Source organism: Mus caroli, unplaced genomic scaffold, assembly GCF_978045245.1.
Source record: "Mus caroli unplaced genomic scaffold, Mus_caroli_1 scaffold_17, whole genome shotgun sequence".
NCBI classification, from domain to species: domain Eukaryota; kingdom Metazoa; phylum Chordata; class Mammalia; order Rodentia; family Muridae; genus Mus; species Mus caroli.
The window spans coordinates 11,246,712-11,269,344 of record NW_028227272.1 but is presented as its reverse complement, the minus strand read 5'-3'; the positions used below and the strand labels follow the sequence as shown (position 1 = coordinate 11,269,344).

Below are 22,633 nucleotides of genomic sequence, written 5' to 3'. Positions count from 1 at the left end.
TTAGGGGAAGTGTGGCTTCATTATCATTAATTATGCATCATGATATCATTCAAACAAACACAGAAATGAGTAGGCCACATAGAGCCATCACCCAGAGTGGACACTATGTACCTCTTAGGGATCACACCTTCCAAGGTGACACATGGTCCACACGAGTTATCAGAAAGAACTCGGGACCTGTGAGATAATTCTGGGCAAAGTACTTGCTGAGCAAGCCAGGTGCCCCGAGTTCTACCTCCAGAACAGTAATGTGCAAGAGAACTGACGCTGGGAGTGCTTCTATGCCTCCACATGTGCACTATGGCACACCCTCCTAGAAGGAAGGCAGGGAAGGGAAAGGTACACAGAGAAGCCATATAGGAAACAAAAATATTTTGGAACCATGCGATTTCCATGTGATGGTTAATGTCCATAATTAACCCCAGTGCTCCAGAGACTGAATCAGGAGACTTGTGCTAAGTTCTAGGCTAACACCAACATCATAAGATGCAACTAACACAGTACTCAGAGGGAAATTCATAGTTTTGAAAGCATCAAGTCACCAAGAATCTTTTGATTGATAAAAACTGTAGGCCATGTGTCAGAATTCCCATGCTGGAGTCACCAGGCTCTATGCCTTTAAACTCCATTAAAGCCCTCTCCTTCCCCCACCCTGCAGGTACCCAAAGCCAAGGTCCAGAAACTCAAACTCGGGTTGCTATGAGGAGACCATTCAGCTAAAGAAAGAGCCACTCACCTGCAGTGAGTAAGACACAGAAAGGCCCACCAAGCCAGCACTGAGGCTGTGCCGGGAGATGACTGCAAAGAGGGCAGCAAACAGCACAATGCAGTTGCCCACACACTCAAGGCGCACAGCAAGCCACCTGTATGGAGATACATAAAGGAGATATATAGGTATGTATCAGACAGCCAGGTGCCTAGATTCAAGCTCATAGGCAGATCTGGGCCCTTCTGATAGCTGAGCAGCACTTCTAGAGAAAGACCTTGTGGGTACTATGAATTCAGGATGTGAGAACTGGATGGAGGCAAGAGAGCACACCAAGGGCCCATGGGATTTGAAGTCAACAACTCTTCATGAGTCTGGCTTGCCCAGGGACTAAAATAAAATTCTCCAGAAACAATCTTTATCCTGGAACCTCATTTTTTTTTCTTTAGGAAGACTGACTTTTTCTTAAGAAATCATTAAAATAAAAAAATAATTTCCTGGAGATTCCTAAGATGCCATAAACTATAGAAGGCACTGCTATTTGCAAATAAGTATCTTGGGACAGGGGCCGAGCTCAGTGGTGGATCACTGGCCTGACATGCAGAAAGCCCTGGTTTTGAGAGTAACCACAAAATAATAACAATAATAATGATAAATAAATAAATAAATAAATAATGATAAATAAAATTAGTCCTTTGGCAAGAGATGAACTTCAACATGAAGAAGAAACAAGGTGCTTATTCCAAGGTTGGACACTGAGCTCTTGAGACCACCCCCATCTGCACCTCAAATATGGGTTCTCATACTTGCACAGTAAGCAATTTTAGCCACCAAGCTATCTTTCCAGATCCTAGATTGCTTTATTTTGGAGACAAGGTCTCATTCTATAGCCTAGCTAGCCTGCAATTTGCTAGGTAATCAAGGCCACTCCAAACTCATGGTAATCCTTCTGCAGGCATGTGTCACCATGGAAGCTGAGGGACTGGGCACTCAGCTAGTTTCCTCTATTCTACTGACCTGTTGGCCACAATGCTGGGGTAGTAGGCCTTCTGGTTCTCATCTACTTTCAGGTCACTCTGGTGAATGAAGCGCTCCTGCTCCTCAAAAGCACGGATGACACTGACTCCCAGCAAGGTCTCATTGAAGTGTGAGTACACAGGGGAACGGCTGACAGACTCGAGGCGCTTCAGTTGTCTAGAGGAAGCCACATAGAACCTCTGTGGGAGAGAAACATGACCAGTGCTGATCCCTCATCTCATCCTCCGGGGGATACTGACAGAAACTAAACATGGCTCAAAACCTCCAGGGGCCAAGACTCTGAAGATACACTGCCGACCTGGTAATCTGTAGGATAGTAATGTTAGTGACACTAGTGTGTCCTGTGTGCCATCTATAAACCCAAGCAATGCTCTTTCCTGTGTTTAGGTGGAGACAACAAGGCCAAGTGACCTCTTTGGGTCCATGGCTGAGAAGCAGCAGGATGGACCTAAACAAACCTCCAGACCTTTGACATCCACAACTGTGCCACAAGCTATATATTTCTGTGTCCGCACGATGCTGTGTGTAGAGGCCAGGAATCGATGTATCTTCCTTGATCCCTTTTCCACCTTGGCTTCCGAGGCAGGCTCTCCCACTGAACCTACCGAGAACTCACTGATTTGCTAGACTGTCTGGCTCATGAGCCACAAGGATCTTTCTGTCTCTGCCTCTCCAGCACTGGGATTAACACACTTTACCTGCCTTTCTTTAATTTTTTTTTTTTTAAATTTACACTAACTTATTTTGGAGGGCAGAGCAGGGTGCATTTATGCTATACAGCATGCATGGAGGCCAGAGGCAGTTTGAGGAAGCCAGTTCTCATTTCCCACCACCTGAGTTCCTCTTGTTCACTGGGCTTGGCAGCAACGGGATGGTCCAGGCTTGGCTTTCTCTAGGGATCAAATGCAGGTCTTCATGTTTGCAAGATAAGTACATTACTCCTCCATGGGGCCCTGAGGTCACACTATTTCTAGTTTCTAGTGCTACGTTGTGCCTGTTCTAAACTAGAGACTTCAGGAAGCTTTCCAGGCAGCCATGAGGCCATTTACCACATTTTGGTAAATGCAATCAAGATATTCTAGTAAACAGCTGGCAATGATTTAAAGAAGCTACCAGAGAAGTCCAGGAAATGGACTTTTTCCCTACATTTTGATCTTTTTTTGTTTGTTTGTTTGTTTGTTTGTTGTTTTTTCGAGACAGGGATTCTCTGTATAGCTGTGGCTGTCCTGGAACTCGATTTGTAGGACCAGGCTGGCCTCGACCTCAGAAATCCGCGTGCCTATGCCTCCCGAGTGCTGGGATTAAAGGCGTGCACCACCACGCCCGGCAATTTGATCTTTCTCTATGGTAAGATCTTTAACCTGCAGTGTGATGGGGTCCAGGTATGGGATGGCAGTACCAAGGTCCCTAGACCCTATGTGACAAAAACTCACTATTTGGTATTTTTAATTTTTTGTTTTGTTTTTGAGACAAAGTCTTGCTATGTAGCTTTGAACTCTCCATCCTCCTGCCTCAGCTCCCTGAGTGCTGGTAAGACAAACAGGGGTCAGCAGGTGTTTACATTGCCATTATTCCCCAACAACCTTAACACCCAAACTTATGAATGACTATGCTCCAGCTAAAGCTCTGAGCCCATGACTCAAAACCACACACCCCGGTCCCACTCGTAGCTTGCCAGCTGAGTCTCTACCCATTCACCTGTTACCTGAGTATGTAATCTACACAGAATTGACCCAAGAAAGTACACATAGGCAAAGAAAAAGTGGTTTCTACAGAGGAGACAAGACATGAACCAGAACAGCTGCCCTTCTCCTGATGGAAACTGGTAGCTGAAAACCAGAATGTCCCCTGCCCTCCCTTGCAAATAGCAACGGTCACATAACTGTGCTTGATGACTTGAGGACTTAAATTCTGATCCAGTGGCCATAGGTCCCTGCTGTCAATCTCAGGATCGGAGCTACACACATAACAGATATGATAAGCATTTTGAACCATGAGACTAGTTTAAAGATTGAAGATTTATGTGAAGACAGCAAAGCAGAGCTAAACTAAAAGGAAGGTGTTAATGGCAGCAAGAATAACCTAGGGTGTTGACTGACCCATGGGACAACACCAGTCTCAAAACGAGCTGCATCCTAATCTGCTGTGAGCATCAACATCCACCCTCCTGATGAGGCTGCTGTTTTTCATGTCACCACTGGAGAATTTAGTCATTCAGTCTAGTAACAACTGCCTTGACAGCTGTGAGCTTTCCCCTTAATATACAGCTCAAAAGAGTGACACTGATGGAAGTGATCACACCTAGCTACTGCAAGCTAAAAGCAGCCCACTTAAGTATTCACAACACACAAGAGCAGAGCTGAGTGCCATGGTCACATTCTCACCAGGCTGAGGCTCACCTGCACAAAGAAGTAAACCAGACCCAAGGGCGGGATGATGACTGCGGCAATGGGCGTGGCCAGTAGGATGATGATGACAGCTCCAATGACACTGAAGAGTGAACCCATGAACATCTTGATGACCTGCGGGATCATGGAGTCCACTGTATCCAGCTCCTTGGAGAATCGGTTCACTAGGTTCCCACTGGGTGTACGCTCGAAGAAACTCATGGGTGATCGCAGAACATTGTATAGCAGGTCCAGGTGCAGGCGACGGGAGGCAAAGATGCCCCCAATGGACACAGCCATGGAGTAGCCAAATATTGATACACCTAGGATAGCAATAGAGATGTAAGTGTGGGACGTAGGAGAGTGATCTGAAGGCTGTCACAGCCAGTGACAGTGTTAGAACTTTTGAAAAACTGAATTTTCCTTTAATTCTAATGAACTAATGAACTAAAATTTAGTTCTAATGAACTAAAATTCAAATCATTTCCCATGGCTAGCAGTTTCTGTACCAGGCAACATAGCTCTAATAGCAGATGCTGATGCTATGTGAACCTGGGAAAATATCCTCTCTGTTCTCTGCTTTTTCTCAACTATACTATAAAGGCTGCAGCAGTTCCTGGCTCTGTGGGGATGGGGGTGTTATAGAGAAACTCAAGGCATCACACCTGATCTGAGGGCTTGTTCCCAAGCTACCTCAGAGACCAGGAAACATCTGTAGTCCCTCCAAACAGCCTGCATTCCACAGTCCACAGTCCACAGAATTCTTTCTGGGACTTCTATTTGAGCCTCTTTCACCAGGAACAAGGCAAAGGTGGGGCTCTGGAACTGGTGCTGCCAACCTTGTCATCTGGCCCTCTCATGTTATCTCATCTGTAAAATGGGGAAAGTGATACTCAGTTCTGAGCTATAGTCAGTACTAAGTGCTTCCCCAGCATCATGCTAGATACAGGAGAAGCACACAAAGTGAACAGACTCACTGCCCGCACCAGTGAATCAAGGATAGGGAAAGGACATGTATACAAAGCAGTTTTAATGAGCGCACAGACCTTCAACAAGATCACACACTCTGGGCTGTTTCATTTAATGCCAGCTCAACCAGTAATTAGCCATGTGGCTTGAGCTGTGGGGCTCTTTGAAGAGAGGACTGGGAGGGAGAGAAGGTAGGTATGAATTCAGCAAGCATTTCAGGGTCTATCTTGTGATGGGTTCAGTCTGGCTCAGTTTGGGGATGTAAATTCTCTGAGGACTTGGAAAGTCAGTTATGAAATTAAGAATGAAGCAATCTCAGACACACCTTGCAAGATGCCCAAGGCCCCATAGACACTCAGCCGAAAATTCCTGTTCGCCTGAGTCCCATTGACAACAGGGGGGTCATCTGTCCAGAGGCTCAGCCAATAGTTAGAGGCCAGTGCAGATACATGGTTGCACAGGAAAAGGAAGACACTCAAGAAGGTGATGAAGAGGCCAATGGCCTTCATGTAGTTCCAATACACTGACAGCTGCACCTAGGACCCATAGAATATTAGCATAAGGTTAGCTATTCCTTCGTGATTCCTCACAGCCCAGCCATCCCTCCTGTTCCCAGACCCTCAAGACCCTATCACTCCATTAGTTAATGATATCAGCCAGCAGTGGCAAAGCCAGGTTTTCTGCCTCCCACAGAGCGTCCAGTCAAGCACCTGAACAGGCTAATGCCCTGTCATCAATCACCCACTGAAATATGTAAGGTCCATAAGAGGCACAGAACACCACGCAAGTGCCCAGGTGAGTAGGTCCCGGGAGGTTTTCCCTGAGGAAGTAATGTTGAAGAGTTTACCAGCGGTGAATGGAAAACAAAAAGGGAAGGGGTAACCTTCCAGGTGTAAAGGCCCTGAGGTATGAGAGAGCACAATACATTTGGGGAGGTGACAAAAATGCAGAGGTGGTTGCAGCTGCCCTGGGACCTGGATGGTCTCATTCAATAGTCCAGGCTGCTCACAGTCAGGTAGACATGAGACTCAAGTACCAACATGGATTCAGCAGCTCAGATCCCAACTCCAGCAAAAGTTACTTAGTGTCTGTGACCCTGGGCTCTGAGAGGCTTGCTATGAGATACACATACCAAGCAAATCATTGTGCACTGTGCCTCACTCACCTGCCCTGTCTGGGCCTTGTCTGCTTCCATTAGCTTCCACGTCTCCTCCTTAGCTCCAGCCTTCTGCAGTTCGGCTGTGCTGCTGTGCTGCTGGCTAGTATCTCCACTGTGGCAAGACGAGTTGCTGAGATGCCTGTTACCAAGGAGAGTAGGATGCCAGTCAAAGAACCTTAGGGAGTGCAAGCTCACACATACTTGTGCTCCTGTGTTTCCAGGGACAGGGATGTGTATGTCACGAATGGGAGCTGCTGTGGTGAAGGAAAGGAAAAGAAAGGAAAGGAAAGGAAAGGAAAGGAAAGGAAAGGAAAGGAAAGGAAAGGAAAGGAATCTCAAACTAAACCAAAGCAGTCTTCTGAAAAGCAGCATAGATAAAGCTTAGGGTCACTGGCTCAGCACTGGCTGAAGTCTGAGCTGGGCATCTCTAGAGCTGCAGAACTGGTAAGCCTCTGTCTGTCTGATGTGGATCGGAACAGGCTAGCAGCAAGCTAGAGCCCAGGAGACTGTAGGCCAACAAACGTGCCTAGTTCCCAAAGCAGTATCACCACTAGTGGACTGTCTGAGATCATATGCCAGCTCACAAAACCCAACATATGTCAAACCCTGTATCAGCTAAGAAACAAATCATATGGGGGCGGGGGGCAAGTTTCAGAAGCAGGAACACACAATTCAAGGGCAGGCCTGAATGAGTTATAGGTCAGTGCTGGTCCTTCCTGGGAAGGCTCTCGAAGGGTGATGAGGCAGGCAGAATAGACAGGAATTCCAAATTCCTGGGAGCTATGGTGGTAGAGTGAAAGTCCACCAGTCCCTTCTTGGATCCCACAGATCCAAGAAGGAGCAACTCAGGGCCGGGCACACAAACACACACACACACACACACACACACACACACAGTGCTTACCTCTGCAGGTGCTTTCCTACAGTGTCTGTCACCAGCATCCCATTTTCCACCGGCTTTGACTCCTTCCCTGAACCACTGACACCTGACAGAAGACAGGCAGAGGGAAGGATGTGGCATCAAGAGCTGGGCAAGGACAAACAAAAGGCCAGGAACCCAGTCACTTCCACAAGAGACAACTGCGACTCTGGCTACCAGGGAGCTTGGGAAGACAAAATTGTATTGTGCTGAGATCCATCTAAACCTCAGGACCCCAGGAAGGTGAAAGGCTCTACTGACTGTTTAGCTGGGGCAGGCAGCACCATGAGCCATGGGTGAAATACAATCACCCATAAGCAAGTTCAGGTTCCTGGAGAGATGCTGGAGCCAAGGCAGGGAGGAGAGGCGGGGAGAGCCCTGGACTCTAAGCACCCAGTAACCGCTTAACACAAGCTCTGCTCCCATGTGATATCGGCTGTCACAGGAAAAGGGAAGATTGAAAGCTAAAAACCAACCTGGGTTACATGTTGAGACCCTGTCTCCAAAACAAACAAATGTCAACCATTGTGACAATGGCATCCACCATAGGCAAAGGCCCAGAGGCCCTTAGTGCCAGAGCTCACACCCGCCAATTACACAGGCGATGCCCAGAGTCTGAGGAAGGAGGCCTGATACAACACCCATGTCTCCAGTAAGAGGGTTTTGATGTTTGAACAACTGGTGAGACCACACGGGACTCAGCTGCTAATCACAGAAGGATCTACTAGGTGTCAACGAGGTCAGAACTAAATGCCACTTGATGGTGATTAGGGGCACCACTGTGCCTCCCACGCAACAGCCACTAATCTGGATTTCCACCCTACACTGTCTCCTCCATTCTTTCATATTAACAGAAGACAGAGACAATTAAGGTATCCAGGACTGCAGCAGGAGAGTGTGTGTGTGTGTGTGTGTGTGTGTGTGTGTGCAAGACAAAGGCTGCTCACAAATAAAAGCTGGGGACTCAAAAGAATGACACACAGACCAACACCAAATGCAGAGCCAGGCTCCCTCATGACAGTCCTGAGAGCTACAGGCAGGCTAGAGGGATGAGGGTCCCAGGAGAGTTCTTGGGATGGGGTAGGGCTCCAAGCTGAGTCAGTCTTAGGTAACAAAGAATCACTCTGAGGTGGGAGTGGCTCTGAGCAGATACAGCAGGATCCTGCCTGGATCCTTACAGAGATTCTGTTCCAGCAGTCAAGAATCCAGGACTGTGGAATTGAGCTTTCACTTAGCTGTGTGCCCTGAGGAAATGCAAAAGCCTCTAAATGGGAATGCGGCTGACCCTCCTATGAAGCCGAGGCTGAGGTGACATCACGAGGTTCTGCTTGTACGAACATCTATAAATGTGTTCCAGGTAATTCTAGACCTGGCTGGGATAAGACTCACTCCTTTAAACATGACCATGAACATCAATGTCTATGTTTACTTTAGTATGCTGTCTTGTAAGCACAACTGTTTGAAGATCAGTGTCTGTATTTATTTTAGTATGTTATCTTGTGAGCAGACATGTCTGTAGTAAGATGTTTGGCTTCTTTTAAAACCCAGTTATGTTCTACAAATACGTTTTTGTTTTAACCCCAGGTGTGGAACATGGGGCTGCTTCAGTTTGTCCACAGCCATAACTATGATTGACTTGTGCTCTAGGAGGGACATAATTTTTGCCAGATGCAAATAGTTTAATTCTAGGGGCTCTGGAGAGGGAATAAATGCTAGAGCTCCAAGAGGGGTAGGAGGGGCTCATAAGAAGGCAGCAATTGCTGTTGTTGCCACTGCCACACACACACACACACCTGTCCCAGTTAAGTTTGCTATTGGTGGATTGCTAAATTGCTGGTTTGTAAAACTACTGGATATTGTGGCGCCGAAGACTGAACTTGCTCCTAATCAGCAGGAAGTAGCCGAGAAGCCTAGGCCCTCTTTCCCCTCTTTCTCTCCTACCTAATGTTGAGGGGTTAGAAGAAATTAGAGTAAAATAAGGGTTGGAAGGTAGAGGTATTAGAACCCAATAAAATAATTTTAAAAATACACCAAGACATTTCAATGTGTATGCACATGGACAAAGGTTACAACATCTCAGCGCTCGCTGTTTCTTGGGTCCTGTCCAATTTGAATTCTGAGACAGGGACTCCCCCATCCTGGGGTCAGTGAGTAGGGAAGACTGTTGGGCCAGTGAGACCCAGGACCTGCCTACCTCCACTTGTCTAGTGCTGAGTTTATAAGCACACACACACCTGATGTTTTACATGGGTCCTGGTGATCAGAATCAGGTCCTCACACTTTTAAGGCAGTGCCTCACTCACTCACTTTTATCTCCATAACCCAGCCACTGCGAGTTGGCGCACGCCTTTAATCCCAGCACTTGGGAGGCAGAGGCAGGCGGATTTCTGAGGTCGAGGCCAGCCTAGTCTACAGAGTGAGTTCCAGGACAGCCAGGGCTACACAGAGAAACTCTATCTCAAAAAACAAAAAAAAAACAAAAAAGAAAAAGAAAAAAAAGCCACAAACCCCAAAACAGCCATGTTACTAGGCTAAAAGATAATAAGCAAGACTTCCCAGACATAAGCATGTACAATCATGCATGGTACACTCCCTATCCTTCCTGCCCCTGCCTCAGTGGCTCCAGAAGAACTTCTGTAGTGGCTCCTTCTCCACCTACCAGGTGTCCAAGGGTTGATGATACACCTGGATCTTCTTGTGGCTCAACTGTGCAAGAAGGAATCTGAGATCTTGCTCACCTCTCCTGTTACCCAGTGTTCCCTTGCCCAGGCAGTGCTTGCCAGAATCCCTCTCTTGAGACTCTTATGACCGTCAGTGGTCATAAAACCAAGGACCACTCCATTCCTCTGCCCTAGCAGGCTCTGCCTAGAGGCCTCAGTTCCACTCCATCTCTAGGTCTCTGACTGACTGGTTAGCTATACAACTCTTTGTTTAAAATAGGTTGAGTAGGTTTTGTTGCCTGTCTAAGAGCCCTCGGTCTGAACCTCAACCCCACACTGCTACATATAAGAGAAAGTGGGGGCTGCAGTACAGCTATCAGATTTTGCTGCAGCAAAATCTTGTCTTAGTTAGGGTTTTACTGCTGTGAACAGACACCATGACCAAGGCAACTCTTATAAGGACAACATTTAATTGGGGCTGGCTTACAGGTTCAGAAGTTCAGTCCATTATCATCAAGGTGGGAACATGGCAACATCCAGGCAGGCATGGTACAGTAGGAGCTGAGAGCTCTACATCTTAATCTGAAGGCTGCTAGCAGAATACTGGCTTCCAGACAGCTAGGATGAGGGGCTCGTTGCCCACACCCACAGTGACACACCTACTCCAACAGGACCACACCTTCTGATAGTGGCACTTCCTGGACAGAGCATATACAAACCATAACACTCCTCCTCTACTCCCAAAGTCACCTGCATCATCCTTCATGCCCAGAAATATATTAAACAGCTTTTGAACCCTGTCTTTTCCCTATCTTTCTGCTGCGTACCCAGCATTTCCCACCATGACCTCTGAGCAGTATGCTGGCCAGGGTCACTTAAGCAAGCCTGGATCTGGAAATACATCCCAGAGTCACCACAAAACCTTAAAATGAAATTTGTTCATCCCAGATTCCCACCAAGCACTAGCAACAGTGACTATTGTCTCAGAAGCCTACAGCCCAGCACCATAGCCCAGAGGCTAATGATCTTCCTCAGGACCACTCCACCGTCATGAGATTTGGAGAGCTGTGCCTTCTTTGTGTTCCTACTCAACCCACCTGGGAGACGGAGTAGGTAACCTGGGCTTCAGCATCACCTTCCCACCTGGGCCTGGTGGAGCCCCGACTCGAACCTTTCTCCAAAAGCCCCAATTATGCTGAATCATCAAGAAAGCAGGAACGCCGAACACGGTGCACAGACTTACAGTTCCAACTACTCTGGAAACTGAGTCAAGAGGATGGCAAGTTCAAGTCAAGCCTGGACAACATCTCAACATGAAAAGGAAAGGAAGAGCTGGGGTTACAGTTCAGTTACAGGTTTTGCCCAACCTGCACCAGGGTCTGGATTTGGCCTCCAGCTTGGGCAGTAAAAGAAAAAGGAGAGCAGGTATAGCTCAGAGCATTGGCTTGGCACAAGCAAAGAAAGCCCTGAGTTCCATCCCCACACTGTTGGGGGGATGGGCCTGGAAAGTGCTGCAGTCGGGGGAAAGATGACAGACTACAGGCTCAGGAAGGAGTGACAGTAGGAGGCGGATGAATCCTTCCCCACAAACTTTTCCACTGGGCCAGCTGCATGAGGATCAACACAAAGGTCAGATAAAACCACTCCGCTCAGATGTGTCCTGGACACCTCCTCTGGGCAGCGTGGGACCTTTTCACTGGGTGTTGCTCTCTGTCCCTCAGTCTCCTTCACGGATGCAGGTAGCACCATGACATTCTTTGTAATTTAGTCTGTCTCTCCTGCCAGAGTCTAGAATACACACTGGGTTTTATCTGCCATTCTACTCCCAGCTCCTAGTATACCAGGACAACACTGGAAAGGGGCACTAGTCAATACAGCTGATGAGAGATGTATATAACTGACAAGTGACAACCAGTGAGGAAGTGGAACTGACCCTCCAATGCCTCTAGGAGCCACAGCGGCCACATCTTGCCCTCAGAGTCTATGTACAATGTTTGCTGCAAAACCTGAGGGAAATGGGCAAACAAGCTTGGCTCTTCTGGTCAGATGTTTTTATGGCTCTATTTGCACAGGGATCTCTGACAGACACACAAGTGGTGATGGGGAGTCTAACTCAGATCTCACTGGAGCAAATATGCTTGCTTGCCCACTGAACTACCATCCCAGTCCTTTACCAGTCCCAGTATTTTTAAAATGAACACATTAACACATGAAAGTCACAAAACATCCCTGGAGTCTCTCCTAGCACTGTTAAGGTCACTGACTCTACAAGCCAGGCACTGTCCCCACTACACCACAGGTACTGCTTGGCTGTGCTCACCTGCCATCCTTAAGCAGGCACCAAAGAGTCACCAATAGTTCCTGTACTCAAGAAGGCTTCAGAAGTCCTCCTGAGTTCAGTGGACTAGCCTCCTTTGAGGGGACAGCTCAATTGCCCCTTAGTGGATTCCTCATTTTCCCCCCAAAACAGACCTGTACGATTTCAGCACCCCCAGTGTCATTCCCAACCTCTCCAGGTGTGAGGAAGACAGGCAGCTGCTGAGGGAGCTGTGCCCCGCACAGGGAGCTTTCTGCATCTGCTGCTTAGAGTAATGTCCAGGGCAAGAAACAGGAGCCTAGGCTGTCTTCAAACCTGCAATCCTCCTGCCTGGGCTGGGTAAGACAGAGACAAGTCCATATCACACCTAGCAGGAGGCTGGGTAGCTGAACTGGGGAAATGAACCCACCATTGGACTAGGAATGAGGTATTTTCACTGCCAAACAAAGTGACATTCATAGAAAATAAGAAACTGGGGTCAAGGAGAGGGTTAGTGAATAAAAGTGCTTGCTGCCAAGCCTGAAGACCTGAGTTTGAAGCCCTAAAATTTGTCCTCTGAGTGTGACACATACATACATGTGTGCGCACACACACACTAAACACAGAACTATTTTTTTAATATAAAAAAGGCAACTAAAACACACACAGTCCTCCATGATGTGTACAAAAGACCCTCACGGTTGGTGTGAGGACAAGAAGAGAGACAGACAGACTTCCTTCACAAACAGGATTTCAGGAATAACCTTACACATCAAGTTAGAAATGGTGAAGTGAGAGCTGGTGAGATGGCTCAGCAGGTAAGAGCACTGACTGCTCTTCCAAAGGTCCTGAGTTCAAATCCAGCAACCACATGGTGGCTCACAACTATCTGTAATGGGATCTGACACCCTCTTCTGGAACGTATGGAGACAGCTAGAGTGTAGTTACATATAATAAACAAACAAACAAATAAATAAATCTAAAAATGAAGGGAGGGAGGGAGGGAAGAAAAGGAAGAAAAGAAAGAAAAAGAGAGAGAGAGAGAGAGAGAGAGAGAGAGAGAGAGAGAGAGAGAAAGGAAGGAAGGGTGAAGTGAAGTACAGTAACAGAGAAGACTGCCCACAATCCATCACTTGAGCTAAGAGATAAGGACAATTCTGCCTGAGAACAAATAGACCAGACTTAGGGCAGACCTTTGCAACCACAAGGACATGAACATGTGGGAAAAAAAACTCATTCCAATCAGATAGGAAGACTAACAAGAATGCAGGCCATCACACAGGCAAAAAATAAGACGTAGCCCCTCCTCCTCAAGACACAGCCTCACTATGTCTCCAGCACACACTAACTTAAACTCAGAGTCCTCCATCAGCCTCCCAGCTGCAGGGATTACAGTACTGCAGCTTTTCTTTCGGAACACTAGAGAACAGAACAATAATTAGCACAGTCAACAAGCAGAAGCAATCCCTGCCCCTACCTCCCTAGATGAGCAAGCTCTAAGTCTATCATACAGTGCAGTACAATGGAAAATTGCGCAGCCTTGGAAGGAGGTATGGCTGCAATGCAGACAAGCCTTGAGAATGTAAGGCTTGACTCAGCCAGAAAACATGAACTTTTCATATTGCAGGCATGAAAAGATCAGAGAAGACTGGATATGAGTACAGGAGTGCCTACCAAGGGATGCGGACTCTTGGTTTTCCTTTGAAGTGACCAGAATGTTCTAAAGTTAATCACTGTGGTTACAAGACAGTATGTTAACAAACACCAGTTGACACAAATCCAATGGGGACATAAGGTTGGTACTGAATTACAGCTCAATAAAGCTTTTCTCTTAAACTCCTAGTAATCTACCTGCCTTCGCCTCAAGTGCTGTGATTAGAGGTTGTAATCCTGGCATCTTAATATGACATCTATTAAAAACCACTATGATATGCAAGGCATAGTGGAATATGTCTTTAATCCTACCACTTTGAAGGTGTTTTGTTTTGTTTTGTTTTGTTTTGTTTTGTTTTAATTTAAGGCCCACCTGATCTACAGGGAAAGTTCCAAGCCATCCAAGACTACAAAGTGAGACCCTTCCTCAACCTCCAGCAGTTCTGTTCCCTACTGGGGAGAAAAAAACTTCAAGGAGCCACTGGTAATACCCTAATGCTGACATGGAAATGAGTCCCAATCCCCTAACAAGAGACCAAACATGAGACCTGCCCTGCCGCCAGCCACTTTGTGTCCTTAGACAGATGTTTCTTCTCTGACATTCAAGGATTCAAGAGTTTCCCCACTTGGCCAAGAGAGGTGGCTTGGTGGTTAAGAGCACTTGCTGATCTTGCAGAGGCCCAGGATTTGATTCTCAGCACCTACACATCAGCTCACAACTGTCTATGACCAGAGGATCTGACTCCCTCTGGTCTCCGCAGGCACCTGCACAGTCTATTCATATTCACACACACACATACATACACTTAAAACAAAAAATAAGTAGGAAGAGTTCCCTACTAAATTTAGAATGAAATTCAAACCGACTCCTTCAAGGCCCTTCTGGGTGAGCACCTCACTGTCTCATTTCCTATCTCCTACCCTGATTCAATAGCTACCACTGTAGCCTCCTGTTCATTTCTTAAAACAAGCTGGTCCTGAAGCCTTTGCATATGCCTACAGAGTCTCTGGGTTGCCTCTTCCCCATGCCTAGCATCTCCTTAGGCTCCCAATGCCTATGCTGAATCCGTGGTCTGATGAATCCATCTTCTGCTTCTACATTTTAAGGTCAACCGGGGGGGGGGGGGTTATGTTATTTTGTCACCATACCTAAACTGTGTGTTTCCCCTTATAAATGCCATATAAAGACCTCACCCCCAGAGACTATTACAATGTCTGAGACGGGATCTTCAGAAAGATTACTAAACCCAAGATGTGTCACCCTTCAGCTAGGCAGCCCAACTCCCACTTCACTCCTTTCTCCACAAAAACGTGGCTGTGAGCCAGGCACGGAGGTGGTGCATGCCTATAATCCCAGCTCTGGCAGGAAGATCAGATGGATGGAAAAGTGAGAGACGTGAAGATAAACAGAGAGACCTGAGCACAGCACAGCCCACACTCTAGAGCCAACTCCCAGGCTCAAAGCTCTGACATAGGAATTGCTTTCAATAGAGGGTATACAATATGGGCTAAGAAAGCATAAGTACTTCATATACAGTAGGTGTTCCATACATGCTCACATGGCCAGGTGAGTGGCCAGCAAACAGCTTTTTCTTAGTGACACCAAGCTCACAGGCCAGTCTTGAGACTGTAGGCTGCTATTTGCAGGATGTCCATTCATTGACTTTTATGAGAGTTTTACTTCTGGGAAACTGTACAATGGGAGTGGCCCTGTAGCTCCATCTGAGGGCCATCTACCTGAGATCTGTCTGGGGACATGTGGGAAAACAGACAGGTCCCAGAGAGGTAATAGCTAGGTGGGAAGCTGTCAAACAAGTTTCAGACATTTTACAATAGCTGTAACTAAAGCAAGATGCCCAGATCAAAGGGGTGTGTGTCCCTGTGGGCTGCAAAGCAGACGCTGGCTGGCATCATCTCCGTGCATGTCAACTGAAGCCACTGCTCCCAAGACGCAGGTAACCAGAGGGTCCTCTGAGAAAGCCTGTGTGACTAATAGAATAAGAGGCTACCTAATGGTCCCCAACTCACCAGCCACTGACGGAGGGACCCAGGCTGCTGGAGCCTGGCATTTGCTTCCTAAGTCCCCCAGCAACAAGGTCTGCAGGGACAGATTCAACTAGCACCTAAAGTTCAGGCCAACAGCAGAACCCCAGGACAGTAGGTGAGGTGGCTGCAATGGTCTGATCTGTGGTGTTCTGTGTCAAAGGAGCAGTACAGCTATGGCTATCAAACACTCAGGACATCCCAGATGCCCAAGACTACACTAATGGCCAGCACATGCCAGGTAGCCCTGCTGTCACATTGTTCTATGTGGGTAGGGGTGAGGGAGGAGACAGACATAGGTCAGACAGTCTAAAGTAAGGGCTCCAGGCCACAAAGCTCTGAAGAACATGCCAACCATGAGCGTTCACACTCCGCATTAGGCCATCTCCTGTGAGCCTCGTGCATCCTAAGCTACACCATGGCTGTCACTAGTACTCAGCCCACTTAGGAATAGACAAAATATATTTTTATCTACATTTTAGCCACTGAAGAACCGAAAGCCCACAAGAGAAAGTCCTTCAGAGTAAGAATGGAGACTCATCTTGAGGTCATAAAACCAAAACCTGACCCTGTGAACCTGGGTGTCAAGTGCTGAGAATCCCCTCTACCTGACCTGCAAGGTTAAACTGACCTTTTGGTCTCCAGAAACCCAATGTGCTTCTCACCCAATACCCTCATGAACTGCACCCCTAGAGCCCAGGTAAGACCCTCCCATAAGCAGCTATGATGATCAGAGCCAGCTCCTGTAAGTTCCCTGCCATTCTTACTGTCATCCTCCGAGGCCAGGTCCTGCTCAGCGTTGGCATAGGTGCGCAGGAACTCAGCGAAGGCCCCATCCCGGTCTAGCAGCTCCTGATAAGAACCCATCTCTGAGATCTTGCCGCCACTCATGACAATGATGACATCCACTTGGGGCAGGTAGCTGATACCATGGGTGACCAGGATCCGTGTCTATGGGTAAAACATAGACCTGGCCCCATCAGCACCATGGAGGAGACACTGTCACACCACCGTTGAGATTAGGAGTATCTCAGGGCATGGTTCAGGTCCAAAGGCTGTGGGCACACGCACACCCATTCATATATTCTCTCTCTCCCTCTCTCCCTCCTCCTCTCTCCCTCCCTTCCTCCCCACCACCCCCCCCCACACACACACACACACACACTCACACACACACTCTCTCTCACTCTCTCCACAGGAGGAGCAGCAGGGTACAAAGAGAGCAGAGCCCTGCCTGGTCTCCAGGGATAAAGACAAAATGAACCACAGGCATGGAAGCAGTATTGGGATAAGGGGAAGACAGTGTAGAGAGAATACTAATGCAGAGTTGAGAAGACTATTTGGGAAGGAACCTCTAAGAGGGAGACAGAAACTACCAAGAGTGTGGATGAGGGAATAGTAAGGCCACCACACTACCTGCATTAGAGCCCATTGTGTGTTTGCAGTACTGGGGACTAAATTCAAAGCCTCTGCACACTAGGCAGGCACCCTACTACAAGGCTGCATCCCAAGCCCTTGTCTTTTAAGGTAAGTTCTTGCTGTATAGGCCAGGCTAGCCTAACTCTTCCATCTCAGCCTCCTCAGTGCTGGGCTAACACACACACACGCACACACACACAGAGGAAGCATGAAAGCAAGCCCAAGGATCAAAGACTTGTCCAAGGCCACACTGCCAATCAACTGACGTCCTGGCCCTGGGAGAATACCTTGTTCTTCAGTAGGCCCATGGGACCAACCACCTTCTCAAAGATGTGCTTCCCAACATGTGCATCCACAGCCGAGAGGGGGTCATCAAAGAGGTAGATGTCAGAGTTAGAGTACACAGCCCGGGCCAGGCTCACACGCTGCTTCTGGCCCCCTGACAGGTTCACACCCTAGGAAGACAGGGGGAGAGTGGGTTTCTTGGGATCCCCAGGACCCCAGAACCATACAAAACAAGAATGGGGACAGAAGAGCTGCTGCCTGGGACACCTGGCCCCCAGCACATACTCAGGGGAAGGAAGTAGACAGTCAGGCCTGCTGGCACGTCTATCAGTCCAGCTGCTCAGAGCCTGAGGAGACAGGAAGATGGCAAGTTCAAAGTCAGCCTGGGCGACATCTCAACTGAAAAGTAAAAGAAGGGCTGCGGGTGCAGCTCAGTTACAGAACATGAGCCCAGCCTGTCCCGGGCTCTGTAGTGCCACAAAAAGAAGAGGAAGCAGGCAGCTAATGGTATCTTAAAACTCATCAGCCTATAGAAGAGTCTATAGAAGACACAGTGTGGATGACAAAGATAGTATTATTTGTATTCCTATTATATTATTAGGCAGTAGCTGACACAGCTACTGTTGCTGTTAGTGTTCTGTGGTGAGCTTCACCATGAGCTACCATTCCTATTAAAGTCACAGAGTGAAGCTGGCGGCACCCAGAGCACTTCACTCACAGAGGAAGGGTTCAGCACTGAGCAGCAGCAACCAACTTCCAACAATGAGGGACCAACACTGTGGCCATGTACAGCTCAAATGCCCAGTGACACCTACTGAGTAAACTGTCCCAATCTGTGCCAAGACTGATCCTAGTAGCCAGCTCCCATATATACATATACATATAATATACATATACATATGATATACATATACATATGATATACATAGACACATATATAGGCAGAGCTAGGGATGGGGCTCGGGGTCTTTGCCCATACTAAACAAGTATTCTACCATTAAGCCACACTGCTATCCATTTTTTGTATGTTATTTTGAGATGGGATCTTGCTGGTTACCTATTCTCCTGCCTCAGCTTCCTGCATTCTGGGATGAAAGGCCCAGCTAAAAAAGGTCCCTTTAGTCCCTGCATATTGAACTGAAGTAGACAAAATCAGCCAACCCTTGACTCCCTTCAAACTCTGGCACTGAGACTTGAAGGGGACAGTCAGGTATCTCCAAGTGCTAGATCCCAGCATTAACAAAACGGGAAAGGCTGATAGGCAGGCTGCCACCAACCCCCAGCCTGTTTTGAAGACCCTGACAATCCTGCCTTAGATCCCACATAATACTTAGACCCTTCGATTTGCTTGGCACCTCCAACCTACTTAAACAAGGGCCCTAGCCAACCCAAAGGATCTCCAGGTCCATGCCAAGTAAAGACACCATGCATCAAATAAGCAAGCTGGGGAGAAGATCCTTGGCTGGAGACTAGGAACAGACAAACTCAGCTCTCCCAAGAGGTCCCTGACATTGGGCGTGGCTGCACTTCCAGCACATACCCAAGATAATCACTTGCACCAGAGCAAATGGGCTGGGAGTCTCGTCCCTCTTCCATAGTGGCAACAGAACAGGTGACAGGAGGGACTTAAGAATCTCTTTCCCATGGGACTCAGCATCAAGCAAGTCTGCTGGCCTCCCTGCGCCTCCCTTTCCTCAGCAGTGCATTAGGGATCAGAGCAAACCCCTCAAGAGCTACCATGCAGATGACTTAGGTTAAAAATGTTAGTATGGCAGCAGAGAGAAGTGGGTGCCAGCTAGTCTAGAGCCGTCCCCATCATCACTCGTATGCACATCCCTAGGTACACTGTGACAAAGGAAGTCATTTCTATTGTCTTGTCCTGCGGGTGGCACAGTATGTGGCAAAGCACAGCACACCTTTGGCTTTTATTCTCTTAGACTCTACATCGCCATGTGAGAGGCTCCCACTTAGATGGCGACTGACACCTCAACTAAGACCACAGCACCAAGAGCCATATGGTGGATACCCTGGCCAGACTTACATAGCATGGCAAAAGGAGCTTAGCCACAGGCTAGAGACAGCAGGTCCCTGACCATCCACTCACTGGCCGTCCTAACAAAGTTTGTCACACAGCAGCAGCTGATGCTGCCAGCTGTACCCATGTCACACTCACCTTCTCACCAATCTCTGTGCGGTCCCCACTGGGCAGGATTTCCAAATCCGGAAGAAGGGCACAGGCTTCCATAACTGCCTTGTAGTAATTTTCCTGCAGGGGGTGCCCAAACAGTATGTTCTCTCGGAGGGAGTCATTCTGAATCCAGGCCTGCTGGGGCACGTAGGCCACGGAGCCCTGTGTGGCAGGCAATGGAAAAGAAGGACAGACTTGATAAAAAGACAACAGCAGACATCTGCCTGTGAAAAGAACCAACTTCCCAAAACACACACAGCCAGAATAAGAAGAAAGAAGGGCACTGATCCACTGGAACAACACAGACAAGGAACAAATGAATCCAACTCCTTTAAGGGACAGAAAGGCCAGCTTGACTGGTCAAGGACAACTCATGGGACAGTAGGACAGGCAGGAAAGCAGGCGTCGGGGATTAGTTCACACATGGCTAGTGTCATGCCCACCTTTATCCAAAAAAAAAAAAAAGGTGATAGAGAGCCACAAAGGATTCTAAACTACAGGAATAGAAATCAACGACCTAAATCTGTATTTAAAATCTCAGAAAAAAAGACCAAATTGCTATTTAAACATTCCAGTTTCTATGAGCCTCAAGTGTCAGGACACCTCAATTGTAAGGCTCAAAAAATATTCAGCCATAGGCCATGTCTACCAAGACACTGGGGAAAATTAACGCTTTCAATATACTTTCTGAAATCACCAGCTATAAATAGTTCTTGGACACAGAGCACCAGTGCCTGGGATGGTAGGAACCCAGGAACTATGAAACAGACTGCAGCATGGATCTAGTGACAATTTCCCTTTGTCAACCTTGGGCATGTTGGAAGAAACAAACGGGCACATCCTGAAGCAGCAGCTATCTGCCTGGACCCAGATGCTGCTCACTTACTTCAAAAGAGCACTGAACCAGCAAGGGGAAGGACTGAAATCAAACAGTGACACAGGCCACATCCCCACACTTGAGTTCTCAGGGGAAGGAGATGCAAATGGCAGGCAGGTCCAGGCAAACACATCTGGCACAAGCTGGCTGAAGTAAAATAGCTGGGGTTGTATTGTGTTTTTTTATCCCCAGCTGCTCCAGAGGCTGCTGGTGACACTCTGGATCTTATTTACGTAGCAGGCAAAGGCCTCCAAGGGAATAAAGCACTTGTAGAAAAGCCCCAAGAGACTCATTTTCACAGCAGCTGTCAACTCACGGAAAGTTTAGCTCAGCTCAGAGCATGCTGGGCCTTGAATTGCTAAAGCCACACGCTTTCCCTCCAGGCCCATATTAAGAATTCAAGTAACACTAAGGATTTAAAATGCGTTTCTTACACCAGGTTCTGAGATTATTCCAGCCACATCAATCAGTACTGAAGTTATGCCCTATTCACAAGATTCAAAAGAAAGAAGCCAGAAGGTTCTATCCAGAGACCACAGGATGAAGTGAGAGCGGGGGTTGGGGAGCCTTCCTTGACAGGATGCTGGGATATCCTCCAGAGTCTTCACCCCTCCTTCCCTCTGTCCGACATTTTCAGGCAGATGCATCATTGTATTTTGGTCATATTCACCATTGTGCCTCTCCCTTTCTTGGTTTCTTCCTCCCTCAAACAGCCCTTTCTGCTTTCAACACACACACACACACACACACACACACACACACACACACACACGCACACGCACACGCACACGCACACGCTCGTATATTATTCAGCCAGGAAAACAGGAAAATGGTTGGGGCTGGAGATCATGTGAAGTGAAATAAACCAAATTCAGAAGGAAGGCAGGAGCCATGAACAACCACTCCTCGGCAGTACATCTAAGCATTCACAGCCTGTTTACTGAGCAGCTATCACATGTCACACTAGCCAAGGCACTGAGCAAAGAAAGAAGTGGCTGTCACTGAAACCTTGCTTTCCTAGATGAGCCGAGATGGCTGCTTCTTTTGACAGTTTGTAAGAGACACTGGGCTGAGCCTTCCTCCCAGACCATCGCTCCCCATCCTGGTCCCCATCCTACCTTGAGAGTCACATGTCCCTCCACCTTGTCCATCTCAGCCAGCAGGGCTGACAGCAGAGATGACTTCCCGCAGCCTACCTGGCCCACCACGGCCACAAGGGCTCCTTCAGGAATGGAGAAGGTGATGCTGCAAGGACACAATGAGGAGCCTGAAATAACAAAATGTCCTATACCCTCCCTGCCAAAGGTGGCCCTTGGCCACTGGCTTTGCTAGTCAATGCCTAAAGACCTCCAAGGCTGTGGGGCAAAGAGGGCCATGACCTCAGGGGCCCGATGTAAATATATCACAAAGCCCAGGCAGCACAGAGCCCAGGGGCTTGCCACATGTCACCCAAGAGAACTGATAGAGCGTATTCACCTATCTGACACCACAACACTTTGTCCCCAATGACAACTTGGCTGAGAAAATTCAGAAGACAGAAGACCAGGGTAACAGGCCAGGCCTGGAAAAAGATTCAAAAGACTGAGGGGCTGCACAGAGAGACCAGAGCTGAGTTCCAGACGGCCTTATCAACTGTTGTCTTTATGTTTGTGTACATGTATGTATACTTGGGGTGGCCAGAGGTCAACACTAATCCTCAGGCTCTGTCTGCCTTGTAGTTTTCTTGAGACAAGGTCTATACTAGCCTAGAGTTTTTCAAATATACTGGGATGGTTAGGCAGTAAGTTCCACGGATCTGAAGCACATACTGCTACATCCAGGTCCTCATCTTGCACAGCAATCACTTTATTGACTAAGCCATCTCCCCAGAACCTTCCACTCCCCACCCCAGGTAAGGTCTCACATAGCCCATGCTAACTGCCAACTCACTATGTAAGCAAGGTTGATCCACCACTCCCGCTCCTCCTGCCTCTGCATCCCAAGTGCTGAGATTACAGGTGTACACCACCATACTCAGCTTTGCAATGGCCTGCT

General features: G+C 47.8%; 1 protein-coding gene across 2 annotated transcripts in view; it reads right to left on the bottom strand.

Annotated features, from left to right (window-relative positions):
* Positions 1–22,633, bottom strand: part of Abcc1 (ATP binding cassette subfamily C member 1 (ABCC1 blood group)) — a 100,886-nt gene that overhangs the window by 7,980 nt on the left and 70,273 nt on the right. For both annotated transcript variants that reach the window (XM_021184472.2, XM_029470501.2), the window contains exons 16-25: positions 21,718–21,844; positions 19,708–19,884; positions 17,537–17,704; positions 16,598–16,781; positions 7,164–7,245; positions 6,266–6,398; positions 5,426–5,636; positions 4,144–4,454; positions 1,724–1,923; positions 737–863 (exon numbers count right to left, since the gene is read on the bottom strand). In XM_021184472.2, the coding sequence (XP_021040131.1) occupies positions 737–863; positions 1,724–1,923; positions 4,144–4,454; positions 5,426–5,636; positions 6,266–6,398; positions 7,164–7,245; positions 16,598–16,781; positions 17,537–17,704; positions 19,708–19,884; positions 21,718–21,844 (1,720 nt within the window). The remainder of the gene's footprint in view (positions 1–736; positions 864–1,723; positions 1,924–4,143; positions 4,455–5,425; positions 5,637–6,265; positions 6,399–7,163; positions 7,246–16,597; positions 16,782–17,536; positions 17,705–19,707; positions 19,885–21,717; positions 21,845–22,633) is intronic.